We start from the raw sequence: 18,144 nt of genomic DNA, 5'->3' as shown, positions 1-18,144 counted from the left end.
CCCCCGAGATACGGAGGATTCCGGATCTGCGTACCTTCTGTCGCACGCTTAAGACATTCCTATTCCAGTAAGCCGGCCTGACCTAAACTTTTCCTCTTTTAAATGGGAATTTTAAATTTGGTTTTAAATTACTGGGGTTTTAAAATGGTTCAGCCAAATTTATTTAATTTGTTTTATCTCTATTTTAAATTTTGTATTTATATGTTTTATTTTATGGCTGTTCACCGCCCTGAGTCCTTCGGGAGTAGGGCGGTATACAAATTTAATAAAATGTAAAATGTAATGTAAATGTAAGGTTCCAAGAGCTGCAGCTGGTGGGCTGGATATGACGAAGTAATAAGTCAACCTTGTGAGATCTCTCACGTACTTTGTGTTTGATTCCTTGGGGTTGCAGCCCTGAAATGGAACTGCTGTTTTTGCTGGTAGAAGGGAGTTCTACCCTTCTGGAGTAGGGTAGTGATTAACTGGAGTCAATCAGGGGTAGGCTGCTGGGGGTTCGCAGGGGTTTGGGAGAACCTCTAGCTAAGATTCTGCGCAGTTCAGAGAACCCCAAATCCCACTTCTGGCTGGCCCCGCCCCTCCCAGGAGTCCCCACACGGCCCGTTTTGGGTGCAGGTAAGTGTAGGCCGCGCACGGAGGCTTGGGGAGGGTGAAAAACGGGCCTACTGGAACTTCAGGAAGGCCAGAAACGGGCCGAGTTCTGGCCTCCAGAGGGCCTCCGGAGCCTGGGGAGGCCGTTTTTGCCCTCCCGGAGGTTCGAGGAAAGCCTCCGGAGCCTGGGGAGGACAAAAATGTCTCCTCCCACCGTGGTGCAGGAGGCCGACTAGGCCACGGCCACCATGGCCACGCCTACCCAGCAACCAGACAGAGAACCCTTTGCTAAAATTTTTGAAGCCCACCCCAGGAGTCAATCCAGCCAAGGTCCCTCAAAACCCAACGGGATGATGTGAGAAAGAGACATGACCATGAGCAAAGATCACAAGTGATACTCTACTTAGGAGCAGGGCAGAAGAGATTTACCCCCATCACTTTCTACTCTACAAAAAGCGGATGTGGATAATAGACCAGGGGAAGGAGCAGGAAGTCGATCTGATCAACCTCCGGGAAACACCCAAAGCCAAATAGCTCCTTCAGCTTCCCATGGATGGACTCTCTCATCAATGGTAACCCAGATGCATCGCTTCTCAGAGGGCCATCTTGACTTCCATTTTTGCAGAGCTGTGCAACTATTAGACAACTGGACACTCATTTGCCTTCTGCTTCTCCCCATACACACAGGATGCGGTGGTCACCAGAACCAGAAGTTCACCATTCCCCATTAAAAAAAAAACACAAAAAAACAACCCAGACTTTTTTAAATTTAACATTTGTTACTGGTTTAGGAGCTTTGACCTGGTTAGCAGGAGGATTGTTCTGAAGTTCTTGAGCAGAAGTTTTCATCGGGTTTGGCGGAATCTGACTCTGTTGGAGGAGGTCCGGCAACAGGTAATTTTGATTGTTCATGTTCCAGAGTTCTTCACGAACCCCACAGCCGTATTTTCCTGCAGCATTATCCTGCACCAAAGAACACATTGAACATCTAAGTTGCAACCACGGTTAGGGAAGAGTTCTACGCCCCTCCATTCTCCACCTTTCTTTCTTCCTATTTGTAGCGGCACTTAGGGAAAACTTGTCCAAATCTCTGTCCTACCTCAAAGCTAATGGAGGTCAGATTCTGGAAGGAAAGTCAACATACTGTGGGGAATGGAACACAATAATATGGAGATGAAAATGGGATACTGTTGGACAACTAAATATGAGTCAGCCGTGTGCTGCAGCTGCCAAAAAAGCCAACACAGTTCTAGGCTGCATAAACAGAGGGATAGAATCAAGATCATGTGAAGTGTTAATACTACTTTATGATGCCTTGGTAAGGCCACACTTGGAATATTGCATCCAGTTTTGGTCGCCACGATGTAAAAAAGATGTGGAGACTCTAGAAAGAGTGCAGAGAAGAGCAAAAAAGGTGATTAGGGGACTGGAGGCTAAAACATACGAAGAACGGTTGCAGGAACTGGGTATGTCTAGAACTATTTTGGCTTTTTTGCCTGCAAACATTGCATTTTATTAGAATGGGGCTGTTTCAGATCGAAGTAGGCTGCGAGGCTTAACCTACAATCAAGCTGGCTCCAGGCCTGACTGTGGTTTCGGAAAATCTTTTTGAATCCTTTCAGCTTTATAATCCTGCAAGAGCTCCAGATTTGAAAGTCTGGCAGTTCTGAAAAGGTTGCAGAGCCAAGAGGGATGCAACTGCAGATAATGTGATGCTGTCTCTTCCTCTCCAAGCAAATTCAAAGCCAGAACTAAAATAAAAAATAAAAAAAATGGTTTATTGCTGACAGAACTGTCTGCCATGGACTTTACTGGCTGGGATGGAGCTTGGGAATACAGATGCCAGCAGGTCAACTATGAATCCAGAGGTGACATAAAGTTTCTAAAAGCCAAATTCACTCACTGGGAAAATATGGAAACATGGAGAAGAGCAGGAAGCACGGGTAGACCTCAACGTATGACCAAAATTGAGCCTAAAAGATCTGTCGCTAGGCGAGACAGTCCTTAAGGGAGTTTTGTCCCATTTATGACCAGTTATTAAGTGAATCGCTGGTGGTGCGGTGGCCGAGAGGTGGAGCTCTCACCTCACAATCAGGAGGCTGTGAGTTTGATCGTAGGTAGAGGCAGATATTTCTCTCTCTGGGCACGATGAGAATTTATCTGCTGAACAAAACTCCGCATTGGTGACAGGAAAGGCATCTGGCCATTAAAACAATCTGATTGCTCCAATCAATTGCCCAGACTCCATCCCGCAAGGGATTATGGGGTCATTAAAAGAAGATGATAATTAAGTGAATCGCCACAGTCATTAAATCGCTAAGATTCGCATCTCGATTATGTGATTTGTTTAAAAAGTGCAAAAAAAAGTTCGTAAAATCGGATGCAACTCACCTGGCCTACCAATGGCCTACTTCTGGTTGTAAGTCAAATACAGCAACAAAGTTTACAGGAGTTTTTCCTTTAAAATTTTAGGGAGGTTTTCAACAGGGTAAAAGAAGTTTAAATGAAGCCCTGATCTCCCAAGCATTTAAGCTGACTTCATAACCTTTCATAATTCCCTTGCTTTTAATCTGATTATTCTAATTCCCGTAAACCAAAGAATCAGATCTGGCTAACGTGGAGATTTAGTGTGCTTGTTCAAAGCGTGAATCCCGAGGGAACTGAATCTAAAATAAATATAGATAGATGTGCTTGTCCTTTTTTTAAAAGACCTCTATTCCTTCCTGTATCTTCCCATAACTTTCAGAAAAGAACTATAGTCCTTGTTTGCAACCATTCGTTTAATGGCTGAAGTTAAGACGGCACTGGAAAAAGTGACTTATTTCACCCTTTTTCACGCTTACAATCATTGCAACTATCCCTGTGGTCATGTGTTCAAAATTCAGATAGAATTCTTTATTGGCCAAGTGTGATTAGACACACAAGGAATTTGTCTCTGGTGCATAAGCTCTCACTGTGCATACAACAATACTGACATTAATCATAATCATAGTCATTGTAAAATACATTTATCATAAAATGCTTGCCAACTGGCTCATATTTATGACGGTTGCAAGTGTCCCGGGGTCCTGTGATTCCCTTTTGCGACCACAGGGAAGCCAGATTCACTTAACAACCATGTTACTAACTAAACATCTGCAGTGGCTCACTTCACCGCTGTGGCCAGGAAAGTCATAAAATGGGACAAAACTCACTTAGCAATGGTCTCGCTTAGCAATGGGAATTTTTGGGCTCAATTGTGGTCGTAAGCCGAGAACTAACTGTATTGAGAGAGGGCTGCCTTAGAATGAGGGATATCATACATCAAATTATCCTGAGCTACTACATCTCTCTCCTTTGATTTAGTTTCCTAGCACGATTTATGTTGATTCTATCATTAAGTATTGTATCTTATGATTTGTGATGAATGTATTTTTATGATGACTATGATCACAATTTATGACTTATAGCTTTTATGTACAGTGAGAGCTTCTGCACCGGAGACAAATTCCTAGTGTGTCCAATCACACTTGGCCAATAAAGAATTATTATATTATACTAGTGCAAACTCTACCGTTCAAGCATCTTAGGTTATTTATCCATGTAGTATGGTTGTATTACTTTTATCCTTCTCATCTGTTCTATTACCATCTCTTATTGGCATCATTATTATGATTATTATTACTTTGATATATGATTATTATTACTTTGTTGTTTTGCATGTACACCGAGAGTTCTACACTGGAGACAAATTGTGTGTCTAATCAAACCTATTTGATCCTGTTCCTATTCCTATTCCTATTCTATTCTGTTCTATTCTATTCTATTCTATTCTATTCTATTCTATTCTATTCTATTCTATTCTATTCTATTCTACTCTACTCTACTCTACTCTACTCTACTCTACTCTATTCTTTCTATTTCTATTCTTTCTGTTTCTATTTCTATTACCTATCATTTCTTATTCTATTCTATTCTATTCTATTCTATTCTATTCTTTCTATTTCTATTCTTTCTGTTTCTATTTCTATTACCTATCATTTCTTATTCTATTCTATTCTATTCTATTCTATTCTATTCTATTCTATTCTATTCTATTCTATTCTATTCTATTCTATTCTATTCTATTCTATTTCTATTATTTCTGTTTCTGTTTCTATTACTTCTATTATTTCTTATTCTGTTCTGTTCCGTTCCATTCCATTCCACTCCACTCCACCCCATTCTATTCTTTCTCAAAGACCAGGAAAGGGAATTTCAATAACACAGGGTAATTTTTACAACCAAAGTGTAAGCAGACGATTGAGAAAAAAAAAAAGGGGGGGGTGAAGCTAAGTTATCAACTGGGCAGAAGGAAATGCGACTTTTCCATTGTTGTTGTTGTTGTTATTATTATTATTATTATTATTATTATTATTATTATTATTATTATTATTACTACTTTGAACCCATCCACTGGATTCCTCTCCCCACCCTCGCAGAGAATTACCTGGCGATCCGCTACAAGGCAGGGAGAGTTCAATTCGATCCCGTCAGCAACTCCTGCCCTTGAGAAGGCGGTCACTCCGTTGCCGAGCGGTTGCCTAGTAACAAATTCCAATTAGTGCAGGAGAAGGAGAGGAAAATAAACGCATTCTTTAAAGACCCTCCAAGAAGGACACACACACACACACACGCATTAAAAATAAAAACACGAAAAAAACCACCAGCATCTAAGAACCAAACCTATTAATGTCCCAAAAATGCTTTTTTTCAGGAGGCAACTGGACTTTCTTGGGTTTATTTATTTATTTATTTTTTGAAGACATTTCGCTCCTTATCCAAGAAGCTTCTTCAGCTCTGGCAGAATGGTGGAGGATGGAAGGATTTATATTCCTTGCAGACAGCTTGGGATGCTACAATGGTCCTTAAGAGTGAAAAACCGATCCTAAATCACTTTGTTTCAGTGCCGTTGTAACTCCCAACGGTCACTCAACGAACTATCTGTATAGGATAGGCATAATAAGGTTTCATATTTAACTTCTCCTTTCAAGTAGAAATCCCCAGGATTTAAATTTGGAAGTTAAGCACCTGAGGGCAGGACAAGAAGCAACGGATGGAAACTAATCAAGGAGAGAAGCAACTTAGAACTAAGGAGGAATTTCCTGACGATGAGAACAATTGATCAGTGGAACAACTTGCCTCCAGAAGTTGTGAATGCTCCAACACTGGAGGTTTTTAAGAAGAGGTTGGACAAAACTTTGTCCAGAATGGTATAGGGCTGTGATGGCAAACCTATGACACGTGTGCCACACGTGGCACACGGAGCCATATCTGTGAGCACACAAGTGTTGCCCTAACTCAGCTCCAGCGTGCATGTGAGTGCTAGCCAGCTGATTTTCGGGCCTTCCGGGTCCACCGGAGCTGTTTCCAGCCTCCAGAGGGCCTCTGGGGAGGGAGGGACAGTAGGCCATTTTTGCCCTCCCCAGGCTCCAAGAAAGCATCTGGAGCCTGGGGAGGGCGAAAAATGGGCCTTCCGGGACCAACACAAGTCGGGAAACAGGCTGTTTCCAGCCTCCGGAGGGCCTCCGGGGGAGTGAGGGAGACAGCCTCTGGAGCCTGGGGAGGGCAAAAAATGGGCCTACCAGGGCCACTGGTAACCTGCGCTGGGGTGGGGGCACATGGTACATTGAATTATGGGTGTGGGCATGCGCGTGCATGACCCCCCGCACTCCCCCCGCTTTTGCCATGTGACGGCAAAAAGGTTAGCCATCACTGGTTATAAGGTCTTCCGCTTGGGAAGGGGGTTGGACTAGAAGACTTCCAAGATCCCTTTCCACATCTTATTATTTTGTAAGTAAAGTGTGTGTCTTCGCTCCTTTCATCTCCCCACACCTTCTGCCAGCATCAAGCTTTTCTCCACAAAACCTGGCACGCTCTGTTACCCTTTCTCTTTCTGATCACACGGGGCAGCCTCTCCTCCGAGCAACCCATGAACGGACAGCTTGCAAATGGTTGTGCGAGCACCTTTAAAAGAGCGCATTCATCGGCATTCAGCGCGGAGGCAGCTTTTTAAAAAAGAGGAAGGGTCAGCACCGACAGCTGGGCTCATTGTAGGGAAGCCCAACCGTTGAAAGAGGCATCAAAATATACGTGCTGCTCGGAATTCAGGACCCTCCACTTGGAATTAAAAAGGTGTAATATTCATCGTGTCTAATCTTGGACCGATGCCACCCGGCGTATGTGTGAAATCTGCTCTCCAGGTCTGTGATATGATGGGGGGGGAGGGGGGGGGAGGGACACGTGACCTTCTTGTTGGATGGAGAGCATCTGGAGATCATCACCTTCTCCTTGAACTGAAAGCTATTTCAATGTTTAGGTTTTTAATTATGCCGGCATTCAGGAATAAATAAAACATACACAGCAAACCATCGTTCGAGAGCGTTTGCTGATATTCCCACGATGGAATTTTAAGGGATAAGTGTCCCCCCTTTTTTTTTAACGGATGAAAACTGTCAAGGAGGCCAACAAGAACGCAGACTCAAGAAATAGAATGGAATGGAATGAATGGGCTGGATTTATTTATTAATCAAATTGGTGTAGCCATCCATCTACCAGTGGAGCTCCGGAGGATGAACAAAAGATTAAGCATAATTGACCATCCATCAATGAAAAGAACTGAGTCAAAGCCACCGTAAGCACCAATTTGCTAGTCTGTCTTTTCAAAATATACCAAGCTCCAGGGGTGGGCTGCTGGGGTTTCGCAGGAGTTTGGGAGAACCTCTAGCTAAGATTCTGTGCAGTTCAGAGAACCCCAAAATCTCACTCCTGGCTGGTGCCGCCCACCCTGCCCTGCCCCTCCGAGGAGTCCCCACGTGGCCTGTTTTGGATGCAGGTGCACATGGAGGCTCGGGACGGGTGAAAAACAGGCCTACTAGAAGTTAGGACTTGTTTCCGGCCTCCAAAGGGCCTCTGGTGCCTGGGGAGGCCATTTTCGCCCTCCCAGAGGCTCGAAAAAAAACCTCCGGAGCCCAGGGAGGGCAAAAACACCCCCCACCCCATCGTGGTGCAGGAAGCTGACTAGGCCACATCCATCATGGCTACACCCACTCAGCAACCAGGCAGAAAACCCCTTGCTAAAATTTTTGAAGCCCACCCTGCCAAGCTCCATTAATATCCCAGTAAAATCATGGTGGGAAGTCAAACCTATCTGTCCTTCAGACGTTGCTTAATAGCTGACATGGAACAACTATAATATACCCTCCCTGGGCCATCAGGTACAAACTAAGCTACTCGTATCCTATTAACTTTGAAGTTAGTCATCCGTGGTTGGAGGCTGAAGATTGGGAGAGCCAACCTTATGTGTCCGTCACCCGCATCATCCTCGTCGCTGCTGCAGATTTCGTCACTGGAGGAGGAATATTCTAGAGACTTCCGGAGCAGATGGCTGCCAACTTTCTCCTTGTTCCACAAAGCTGGACTCTAAGAATGAGAAGAACCTGATTTGTAACTTCAGCACGTACAAGGCCTTGACACAACGGAGCTCTTGATCTAAGCCACTTTTAAATATGTACCCTTATTATGAATATTTATATATTGTAGAAAAATAAAATGAAATATGGCAACGTTGGCCAGAACAAGTTGTTTGGCCTGACCGTGAACGGATTAGGAGCTGAGCTAACCTCGAAGAAGTCTTTACATTTACCGTCCTTCTGTCTCTCCTAGCCTCTCCTTTAATCATGATTTATTACAAGTATTTCCATCTTGGCCTTCAGGATAAAAGATCCTCTCCAAATAGATTGGAATACAGGCCACCGTAAATAAAAATACAATAAATATTTGACAACATACAGAGCCCTTACTGGGGAAGGGCCATTTTTAAGGAAACAGGTAGTCCTTGACTTGAGACTCTAATTGAGCCCACAATTTGAGTTGTAAGCCTTGATCAATCGTAAAGTGTGTCACCATGTAACCGGGCCTGATTTTATCCATTTTTTTGCAGCAGTCGTAAAGCAAATACCACAGTCATTAAACGAACCCATTGTTCCTCCATTTTTTATGGTCCGTTGTCACTTGAAACGGTCATTATAAGCAACCGGTTCTAAGTCAAGGACATGATTTCAGCTCCTTGCTTTTCTCCAGATCAATCCATGGACTGATTTAGGGTATGCCAATGACAAATCTTTGCATTGAAATGAAACTGTCCTTCAGATCCTTCAGGACTGGTTGTTTTCTTTTGAAGGAAAACCCACAGCTCCTAAAGAGAATATGTACACGCAGTGGTGGGATTCAGCCGGTTTGGGCGAACTGCTACTGAAATTGCTGGCTGGCCCTGCCCCTCCCCTCCCTGCCCCTTCCAGGTGTCCCCATGTGCCCCATTTTGGCTCCCAGGTAAATGCAGGGAGCCTCCTACGCCCAAAATGGAGCGCGGTGGGTGCGGTGTCCCCCCGTAGCCCATTTTCACTCCCAGGAGGCTTCAGGGAGGCCTCCTAGGCCCAAAACGGAGCGTAGGGGGTGGCACCCCCCCCATGGCCCGTTTTTGCTCCCAGGGGTGTGCAGGTGGTCGAGTGACGCCTGTCACACCCCCTGGCCACGCCCACCATGGCCACACCCACCCAGCCAGTCATTAGGGCAGGGAACCGGTTGTTAAATGATTTGAATCCCACCACTGTGTACACGTGATACATTCAGAAGACTGAGAGGAGCTGGGCTTTTTCTCAGAGAAGTCCAGAAGAGCCATCTGAAACTCTGAAGAGCCGCTCAGAATCAACTTGATGATCCAACGTCAAAAACTTCAACGCGAGTGCTTACGTTCAGGGTCGACATCTCATCTGAGAGCGCCACTACTACGCTAATCCCCATCAAGATGCTTATTTTAACCAAGTGGAATGCTCCCATGTGAGGGATTCTCCACCTCTTGGATACAAGAGGAAGGAACATAATAACTTCCAAAAAAGCCAACACAATTCTGGGCTGCATAAACAGAGGGATAGAATCAAGATCACGTGAAGTGTAAATACCACTTTATAATGCCTTGGTAAGGCCACACTTGGAATATTGCATTCAGTTTTGGTCACCACGATGTAAAAAAAAGATGTGGAGACTCTAGAAAGAGTGCAGAGAAGAGCAACAAAGATGATTAGGGGACTGGAGGCTAAAACATATGAAGAACGGTTACAGGAATTGGGTATGTCTAGTTTAATGAAAAGAAGGACTAGAGGAGACATGATAGCAGTGTTTCAATATCTCAGGGGCTGCCACAAAGAAGAGGGAGTCAAGCTCTTCTCCAAAGCACCTGAGGGCAGGACAAGAAGCAATGGGTGGAAACTAATCAAGGACAGAAGCAACTTAGAACTAAGGAGAAATTTCCTGACCGTGAGAACAATTAATCAGTGGAACAACTTGCCTGCAGAAGTTGTGAATGCTCCAACACTGGAAGTTTTTAAGAAGATGATGGATAACCATTTGTCTGAAGTGGTGTAGGGTTTCCTGCCTAAGTAGGGAGTTGGACTAGAACACCTCCAAGGTCCCTTCCAACTCTGTTGTTCTATTTCTATTTCTAAGTCTTAACTTGTTCTGCGTGGTACAACACCAAAACCCCATCTTTTGAATATTCAAAACATTGAACCAGTCAACACATCATCCCAAACCCAAAACACAATGAAAACTGAACACCTCTGGGTCTTGATAAAAGACAGGTAAAGAGGGAAAGGCACTTAATTTGATTAATCAACAGAAGGGGACAAAAGAAATAAAGAGTCCGTCAAGCCCAGGTTGACTTCAGTTGTAACAGATTGTAACAGAGTTGAAAGGGACCTGGTCGGTCATCTAATCTAAACCCCAGTCCAAGCAGGAGACCCTACACCATTTCTGACCGATGGCAGTCCAGTCTCTTCTTGAAAGCCTCCAATGATGAAGCTTCCATAACTTCCGAAGGCAACTTCTGTTCCATGGGTTGATTGTTCTCACTGTCAGGAAATTTCTCCTTATTTCCAGGTTGAATCTCTCCTTGTTCAGTTTCCATCCATTATTCCTTGTCTGGCCTTCGGGTGCTTTGGAAAATAGCTTGACCCCCTCCTCTCTGTGGCAGCCCCTCAAATACTGGAAGACTGCTATCCTGTCTCCCCTGGTCCTTCTCTTTACTAGTCTAGCCGTGCCCAGTTCCTGCAACCGTTCATCATCTTTTTTTAGCCTCCAGTCCTCTCATCATCCTGGTTGCTCTTCTCTGCACTTTTTCTAGAGTCTCAACATCTTTTTTTTATAGTATGGTGACCCAAACTGGGTTCAGTATTCTAGGTGTGGTCTTATTAAGGCTTTATAGAGTGGTATTAGTACTTCCCTTGATTGTATCCCTCTGTTAATGCAATTTAGGATTGCATTAGTTGACTTTATGGACATCCTCATTAACAGTAATGAAGTGGTTTGGTAGCACCTCTTGATGCATTTAGAAGCATGTTAAAGATACATATTTTTAAAGACATCCATTTGGGGTTAGAGCAGTGATGGCAAACCTTTTAGGCACAGAGTGCCCAAACGGGAAGACACATGTATGCGTGCGGGCCAGAGCGCCGGAAACCCAACAACCAGCTGGCTGGCATGCTTGCATGCCTTGGAAACCTGACAACCAGCTGGCCGGCACACATGTGCACTTCAGAAACCTGATGACCAGCTGGTTGGCATGCATTTGCACCTCAGAAACCCGATGACCAGCTGGCTGGTGCCCATGTGCGCCTCAGAAACCCGACGATCAGCTGGCCAGCATGAAGTTCACCTCAGAAACCTGACGACCAGCTGGCTGGTGCCCATGTGCACCTCAGAAACCCGATGACCAGCTGGCCGGCACGAAGTTCACCTCAGAAACCTGACGACCAGCTGGCCGGTGGCCATGTACGCCTCAGAAACCTGACGACCAGCTGGCCGGTGCGAAGTTCACCTCAGAAACCTGACAACCAGCTGGCTGGTGCCCATATGCGCCTCAGAAACCCGATGACCTGCTGGCCGGCACAAAGTTCACCTCAGAAACCTGATGACCAGCTGGCTGAGCTGGGGTGACGGCACATGTGCCCACAGAGAGGGCTCTGTGTGCCACCTCTGGCACGTGTGCCACAGGTTTGCCATCACGGGATTAGAGTAAAAACCATAAAAAGGAAAAAAACCCTGAACTTTAATGAAACTAAAATTAACCTTGAGAGTAGAAGAGAACAATAATGAAGCAGGAACCACAGAAGAATTAGAAGTTTAAGAGGGAAAAAAACTTACTGAAATTTGGCCTGAATGAGAAGTATTTTCAGGTTTCTTACAGGACTGGAGAGGTCTGTTGTCTATTCTGGAGGACTCTGGATGTTGTAAAGAGAAATATTTACTGATGCATGCATATTATTTAATCATTTAAATAAGGGCACTGCCTCTTAAGATGTCTATAGATGGCTTCAGGGAACCACTTGCCAGCAAATTGTCCAAAGCAATACAATTCAACTGTTCATCACTTCCAAACAGATGCGTTTTGTATCTCACATATAGTATTTGTTGTACTTGAACTGGTAAAGAACACAAAGAAACTTCAGTGGGTTCTTTCATTCCAAGTGATTGTGTTTTATAAAACGGATTTGAGATACGTATTTTTTTTGTTTTGCTATTTTATAACACCTCTGTTCTGCTTCAAGGACATTTTAGAGTGGAAACCCAGGAAAGTTTTAACAAGAGAGCACTCTGAACAAATTTAATTTAACTAAAATAAGCTTAAAAACAAGGGTTCTTTATCTGGGCTCCATCAAATATTTAAGAAATTCCCTGACCTTGGATAGAGGGGAAAAAAAATATTTTCACGAACTTCTAACTGAAGTTTAGTTTTTCATTAAGCAAAAAAGGAATTTTATGGCCTTTACACTCCAAAAAACATTTATCAACTCAAATAAATCTCACATTCTAAAGTTATTGTACCCTAAAAAGTGTATTATTTTGTTCTTGGTTTAGGGGATTGACAAAGAAGCACCTGGATATTTGTTATTTTTAGAAAATATTTTTGATAACTATGTTTGAGTATCGTTGTTTTTTCCTCTGACACAGTCTGTAGCTTGGTCTTCTAACTGAGGCATTTAAGTATATTTTCCTAAGAAGGGATCTGTAGCTCTCAAAGGGGTTCGAGCAGGGGTGGGATTCAAAAATTTTAGCAACCGGGTCTTTGCCCAGTTGCTGGGTGGGTGTGGCCATGGTGGGCGTGGTTTACTCAGCTTTCTGCACCGCGGTGGTGAGGGGAGGCATTTTCGCCCTCCCCAAGCTCTGGAGGCTTTCCTCGAGCCTCTGGGAGGGTGAAAATGGCCGCCCCTGGGCTCCGGAGGCCGAAAACGGGCCCGTTTCCAGACTTCCGGAACTTCCAGGAGGCCCGTTTTTTGCCCTCCCAGAGCCTCCGCGGGGGTGCTGCATTTACCTGCCATCCAAAATGGACTGTGAGGAGATTCCAAGGCGGGGTGGGCGGGACCGGTTCGCCTGAACCGGTCTGAACTGGATGAATCCCACCCCTGGGTTCGAGACACAAAAATGTAAACAGGATTGCCCTGGGTTAGGTGGAGAGGTGGGATTATTTGAGGTCCCCCCCAAGTTGGCTTCAAGACCTCAAGATCTCCCCAACCTAATCTTCTGTCTCCTCCACCCACTGACTCATTTCCATCCAAGCTCAGAGAATTTCTGCCACATGAACCTCTGTAAAAACAGATGGAAATATTCTCCTTCCTGTTTTAAGGCAGTCCTCTAGTTCTTCTGACTCAGAAATTTAAATATCTTATCTGAGTAAAATAAAAGGCCAAGGCTGAAGAAGAAGAAATATCACAACCAGTTAATTCTTTGCAAACACCAACAGCTCCTCTACGGATTTCAGCGTGCCCTAGATGTTAATGAAAACATTGAGAGTGCAGATGTTCACCCACGCACAGATAAAGTCATGTTAAAATGGGGCTAGCATTAGGAAAGCAGTTAGCAAACAAACATACATAATAGAACACCTTTTCTCTTCTAGAACTTTGCTTTCCCACCTTCTCTTTCCTTGGGAATGGGAAACTTGAAATGCTGGTTGGATCACCCAGATATTCTAAAGCGGGACTCAAAGATTACCTGAGTTCGACTGGCTGTTCTGATGGGACTTGAAGTCCTTTGGCCTGTTGCCATTGAAATCCTTGCAGCTGTTATTGGATTTCGCTTTGGGATCCCCCAGGGTTGGCTGATGTGCGCTGTGAAGAGTAATGACAAGAAGAAGAGGAGGAAGAGAATGAAAATAAGGGAAGAAGATGGGGAAGAGGAGGGGAGGAAAGAGAGTAGGAACAAAAACAAAGAGAAGGTGGTGGAAGAAGAAGAAGAAGAAGAAGAAGGAGAAGGAGGAGGAGGAGGAGAAGGAGGAGGAGGAGGAGGAGGAGGAGGAGGAGGAAAAGAAATAGGAGGAGGAGAAGGAGAAGGAGAGGAGGAGGAGGATGAAGAGAAAGAGGAGGAGAAGGAGGAGGAGGAGAAGAAGAAGAGGAGGAGCAGGAGGAGGAGAAGGAGGAAGAGAAATAGGAGGAGGAGGAGAAGAGGAGGAGGAGGAAGAAGAGGGGAGGAAGAGGAGAAGAGGAGGAGGAAGAAGAGGAGAGGAGGAGAAGAAGAGGAGGAGAAGGAGGAGGAGGAAGAAGAGAAAGAGGAGGAGGAGGAGAGGAGGAGGAGAAGGAGGAGGAGGAGGAGGAAGAGAAAGAGGAGGAGGAGGAGGAGAAGAGGAGGAGGAGGAGGATGAAGAAGAGAAAGAGGAGGAGAAGAAGAAGAGGAGGAGGAGGAGGAGGAAGAGGTGGAGGAGGAGGAAGAAGAGAAAGAGGAGGAGAAGAAGAAGGAGGAGGAGGAGGAGTTGCAGGTGGAGGAGAAAGAAAACAAGGACAAGGAGAAGAAAGAGATTACATTCAGCCGCTACACATTGTGTCCATGCTATTAAGACCCCATTATAAAAAATCATTCAATTTTACAATATACTTCAAAGAGGCAACCAATTCCAGGACCAACATGTCTAAAACCACAGTGACAACATTTCCATTAAAAATATCAAAAAGTCCTGGAGAGACCATCGAGGTTTGGAAATACTACTCTTATAATGCTCATCTCAAATGTCAGGTGAGCATTACAATCCTCAAATTCTTCCCCGACCGACTTGGAACAAAATTTAAACCAGAACAGAGTTACTGCCTTTCCCTTCTTCTAGCTAAAAATATCTATGAGTTGAGCTCAGCTCTTAGGAATTACAACAAAGCAGTTTTCTTTGGTTCCAGAAGTGGTCAGCTTTCACCTTTAACTTTTCTCCCTTCCTTTCTCCACTTCTTTCTCTCAGCTTCCTCCATCCCGCTCTTCTCGCCTTCATGCTACAAGCTTCCTCAGACAACAATTTGTTGTCTGTTGGCTCGCAAAGGACTTTTGAAGTTGGACCGAAGCTACACTTTTCTGAAAGATCGCTCAACTGCATGCATACCAGAGTTGGGTTTCAGCAGGTTCTGACCAGTTCTGGAGAACCGGTAGCGGAAATTTTGAGTAGTTTGGAGAACCGGTAAATACCACCTCCGGCTGCCCCCTCCCCCATCTATTCTCTGCCTCCCAAGTCCCAACTGATCGGGAGGAAATGAGGATTTTGCAGTAACCTTCCCCTGGAGTGGAGTAGGAATGGGGATTTTAAAGTATCCTTCCCCTGCAGAAGGGTGGGATTTTGCAGTATCCTTCCCCTGGAATGAGGTGGGAATGGGGATTTTACAGTATCCTTCCCAGGGAATGGGGTGGGAATGGGGATTTTACAGTATCCTTCCCCTGGAATGGGGTGGGAATGGGGATTTTACAGTATCCTTCCCCTGCCACTCTAACCAAGCCACGCCCACAGAACCAGTAGTAAAAAAAATTGAATCTCACCATTGATGCATACCGATATGAGAAGGAATTGCACCCACCTCGAAGGGAAACTCTGTTGATCTCTGGTGTAAAACGTTGAGGTTGTCCTTTGAGGAACCTTCAAAGATTGAAAGCCCAAGAAAGTCAGAACTGATTACATCTGCAATTGTTTTATAGTATCATCTACATTGGCGTTTCTCAACCTCAGTCAGATTGTGTGGACTTCATCTCCCAGAATTCCCTTGGCTATTTGATAAAAGTAAGACCTTAGTAAGACCACACCTAGAATCCTGCATCCAGTTTTGGTCACCACACTATGAAAAAAGACGTTGAGACTCTAGAAAGAGTGCAGAGAAGAGCAACCAGGATGACGAGGGGACTGGAGACTAAAACATATGAAGAACGGTTGCAGGAACTGGGCATGGCTAGTCTAGTGAAGAGAAGGACCAGGGGAGACAGGATAGCAGTCTTCTAATATTTGAGGGGCTGCCACAGAGAGAAGATGAGCTACAAGGAGTGAAATCCAACAGGTTCTGAAGAACCGGTTGCGGAAATTTTGAGTAGTTTGGAGAACCGGCAAATGCCACCTCTGGCTGGCTCCAGAGTGGGGTGGGAATGGAGACTTTGCAATATCCTTCCCCCAGGAGTGGGGAGGGAATGGAGATTTTGCAGTATCCTTCCCCTGCCACGCCCACCAAGCCACGCCCACAGAACCGGTAGGGAAAAATTTTGAATTTCACCCCTGCCTACAAGGTCCCTTCCAACTCTGTTAATCTGTTAAATGGGTACCACACTAAGCTTGCCTAGGAAAGACCTCCAAGAGGAGGGAAAAAATGAAAATAAAAAGCTGCCTGCAATTACTGCAAGTTCAAATCTCACCAGGCTCAAGGTTGACTCAGCCTTCCATCCTTTCAAAGGTAGGTAAAATGAGGACCCGGATTGTGGGGGCAATAAGCTGACTTTGTATAAATATACAAAAAGTATGAAGGCTATTGCTTAACGCATTGTAAACCGCCCTGAGTCTCCGGAGAAGGGCGGCATATAAATCAAACTTTAAAAGAAAAAGAAAAAAGAGAGAGAAAGAAGGAAAGAAAGAAAAAGAAGGGAGGTAGGGAGGAAAAAGAAAGAAGGAAAGAAAGAAGGGAGGGAAAGAAAGAGAGAGAAAGAAAGAAAGAAAGAAAAAGAAGGGAGGGAGGGAGGGAAAGAGGGAGGGCCTGGTGGCTCAGCAGACTAAAAGCATTGTGATTAACACCAGCTGTCTGCAATTAAAGTAAGTTCGAATCTCGCCAAGGCTCAAGGTTGACTCAGCCTTCCATCCTTTCTAAGGTAGGTAAATTGAGGACCCAGTTTGTGGGGGCAATAAGCTGACTTTGTATAAAATATACAAAAGTATGAAGGCTATTGCTTAGCACATTGTAAGCCTCCCTGAGTCTCCAGAGAAGGGCGGCATATAAATCAAATTAAAATAAATAAATAAAAAGGTTCGCCATCACTGTCCTATAACATACCCTTTACTTTATATCATCTCTTTCTTCCAAAAGGTTCTTTCAAAATTCGGTTACCTTTGGGGGTTGTTCTTCAGCCTGAGACAGACTCCAAAACACTTCATCCTGGCTTGGGCTCAGGGGTGTGACCGCGACGTCAGACAACAAACTGCGATGACACACGTCCCGACTCGTTCGGAGGTTTTCATTCTGGATATAGGAAAAGAAGCAGAGAGAAATTTTCCAGTGATGATGGCTGTTATTCTATTATTATTATTTTTTCCTCCCCCCCCCTAAAACACGGTGCTTAAGAAACCGCTGCTGGCACAACTGTGGATTATAAATGACGAGCCGCGAGATACAAACGACGCCATCATCATGGAGGCTATTTTGGTAAATCAAACTGGCAGCAGCCAGAAGCGCAGCTGTTGGTCTGGCCCGCAGACTCACACAGCAGGGGAATCTGCCGGAAAGAGTACTTGCGGTCGGTCCGGTTCTTAAGGTTTTTGTCAAGATGATATCACCCGGAGGAAGTAGAGCCGATCTCCTCCATGGTGTCACAACTAATTTGCACCATTAATTTCAAAGAGCCTTGATAGCACAGTGGTCTACGCACCCTGTTATTAACACAGCTGCCTGCAATTTACTGCTGGTTCAAATCTCTCCAAGGCTCAAGGTTGACTCAGCCTTCCATCCTTTCAAAGGTAGGTGAAATGAGGACCCGGATTGTGAGGGCAATAAGCTGACTTTGTATAAATATACAAAAGGATGAAGGCTATTGCTTAACGCATTGTAAGCCGCCCTGAGTCTCCGGAGAAGGGCGGCATATAAATCAAATTAAAAAAAAAAATTCGCTCTGTTTGTACAAGGCTGGGGAATCCTAAGCTTTAAGCGATAGGCTCATCCATTTCATAACACAAGACTTGCCCTGTGGATCAGGCCAAGGAGGATTAGGAGAAGGACGGGCACCACCTGGGGGCAGAGTCAAGAGAGTAATCAGCCTGGAGTTGTTACGTTGCCACAAGCAGTCTAAATCCATTTTATCTTAATTTCATTTCATATCTCATATTTCATCTCCATGTTTTATTATCTATCCATTGATAAAATAAATCCCATATCAAATAATATTGTTTATCTTCCTGTTCTCTTATTTAAACGTGGAGATGAAATATTTATTTATTTTATTTTTATTTTATTTTGATTTATATGCTGCCCTTCTCCGGAGACTCAG

General features: G+C 44.5%; 1 protein-coding gene across 3 annotated transcripts in view; it reads right to left on the bottom strand.

The window, feature by feature from the left end:
* Positions 1-18,144, bottom strand: part of NRK (Nik related kinase) — a 110,273-nt gene that overhangs the window by 29,970 nt on the left and 62,159 nt on the right. For all 3 annotated transcript variants that reach the window (XM_087877714.1, XM_087877715.1, XM_087877716.1), the window contains 7 exons: positions 16,992-17,123; positions 15,489-15,547; positions 13,657-13,772; positions 11,809-11,885; positions 7,907-8,031; positions 5,060-5,153; positions 1,393-1,554 (listed from right to left, as the gene is read on the bottom strand). In XM_087877714.1, coding sequence (XP_087733840.1) covers positions 1,393-1,554; positions 5,060-5,153; positions 7,907-8,031; positions 11,809-11,885; positions 13,657-13,772; positions 15,489-15,547; positions 16,992-17,123 — 765 coding nt within the window. The remainder of the gene's footprint in view (positions 1-1,392; positions 1,555-5,059; positions 5,154-7,906; positions 8,032-11,808; positions 11,886-13,656; positions 13,773-15,488; positions 15,548-16,991; positions 17,124-18,144) is intronic.

Source organism: Pantherophis guttatus, chromosome 12, assembly GCF_059756535.1.
Source record: "Pantherophis guttatus breed Tessera chromosome 12, ASM5975653v1, whole genome shotgun sequence".
Classification (NCBI taxonomy): domain Eukaryota; kingdom Metazoa; phylum Chordata; class Lepidosauria; order Squamata; family Colubridae; genus Pantherophis; species Pantherophis guttatus.
This window is presented reverse-complemented; position numbering and strand designations above follow the sequence as displayed.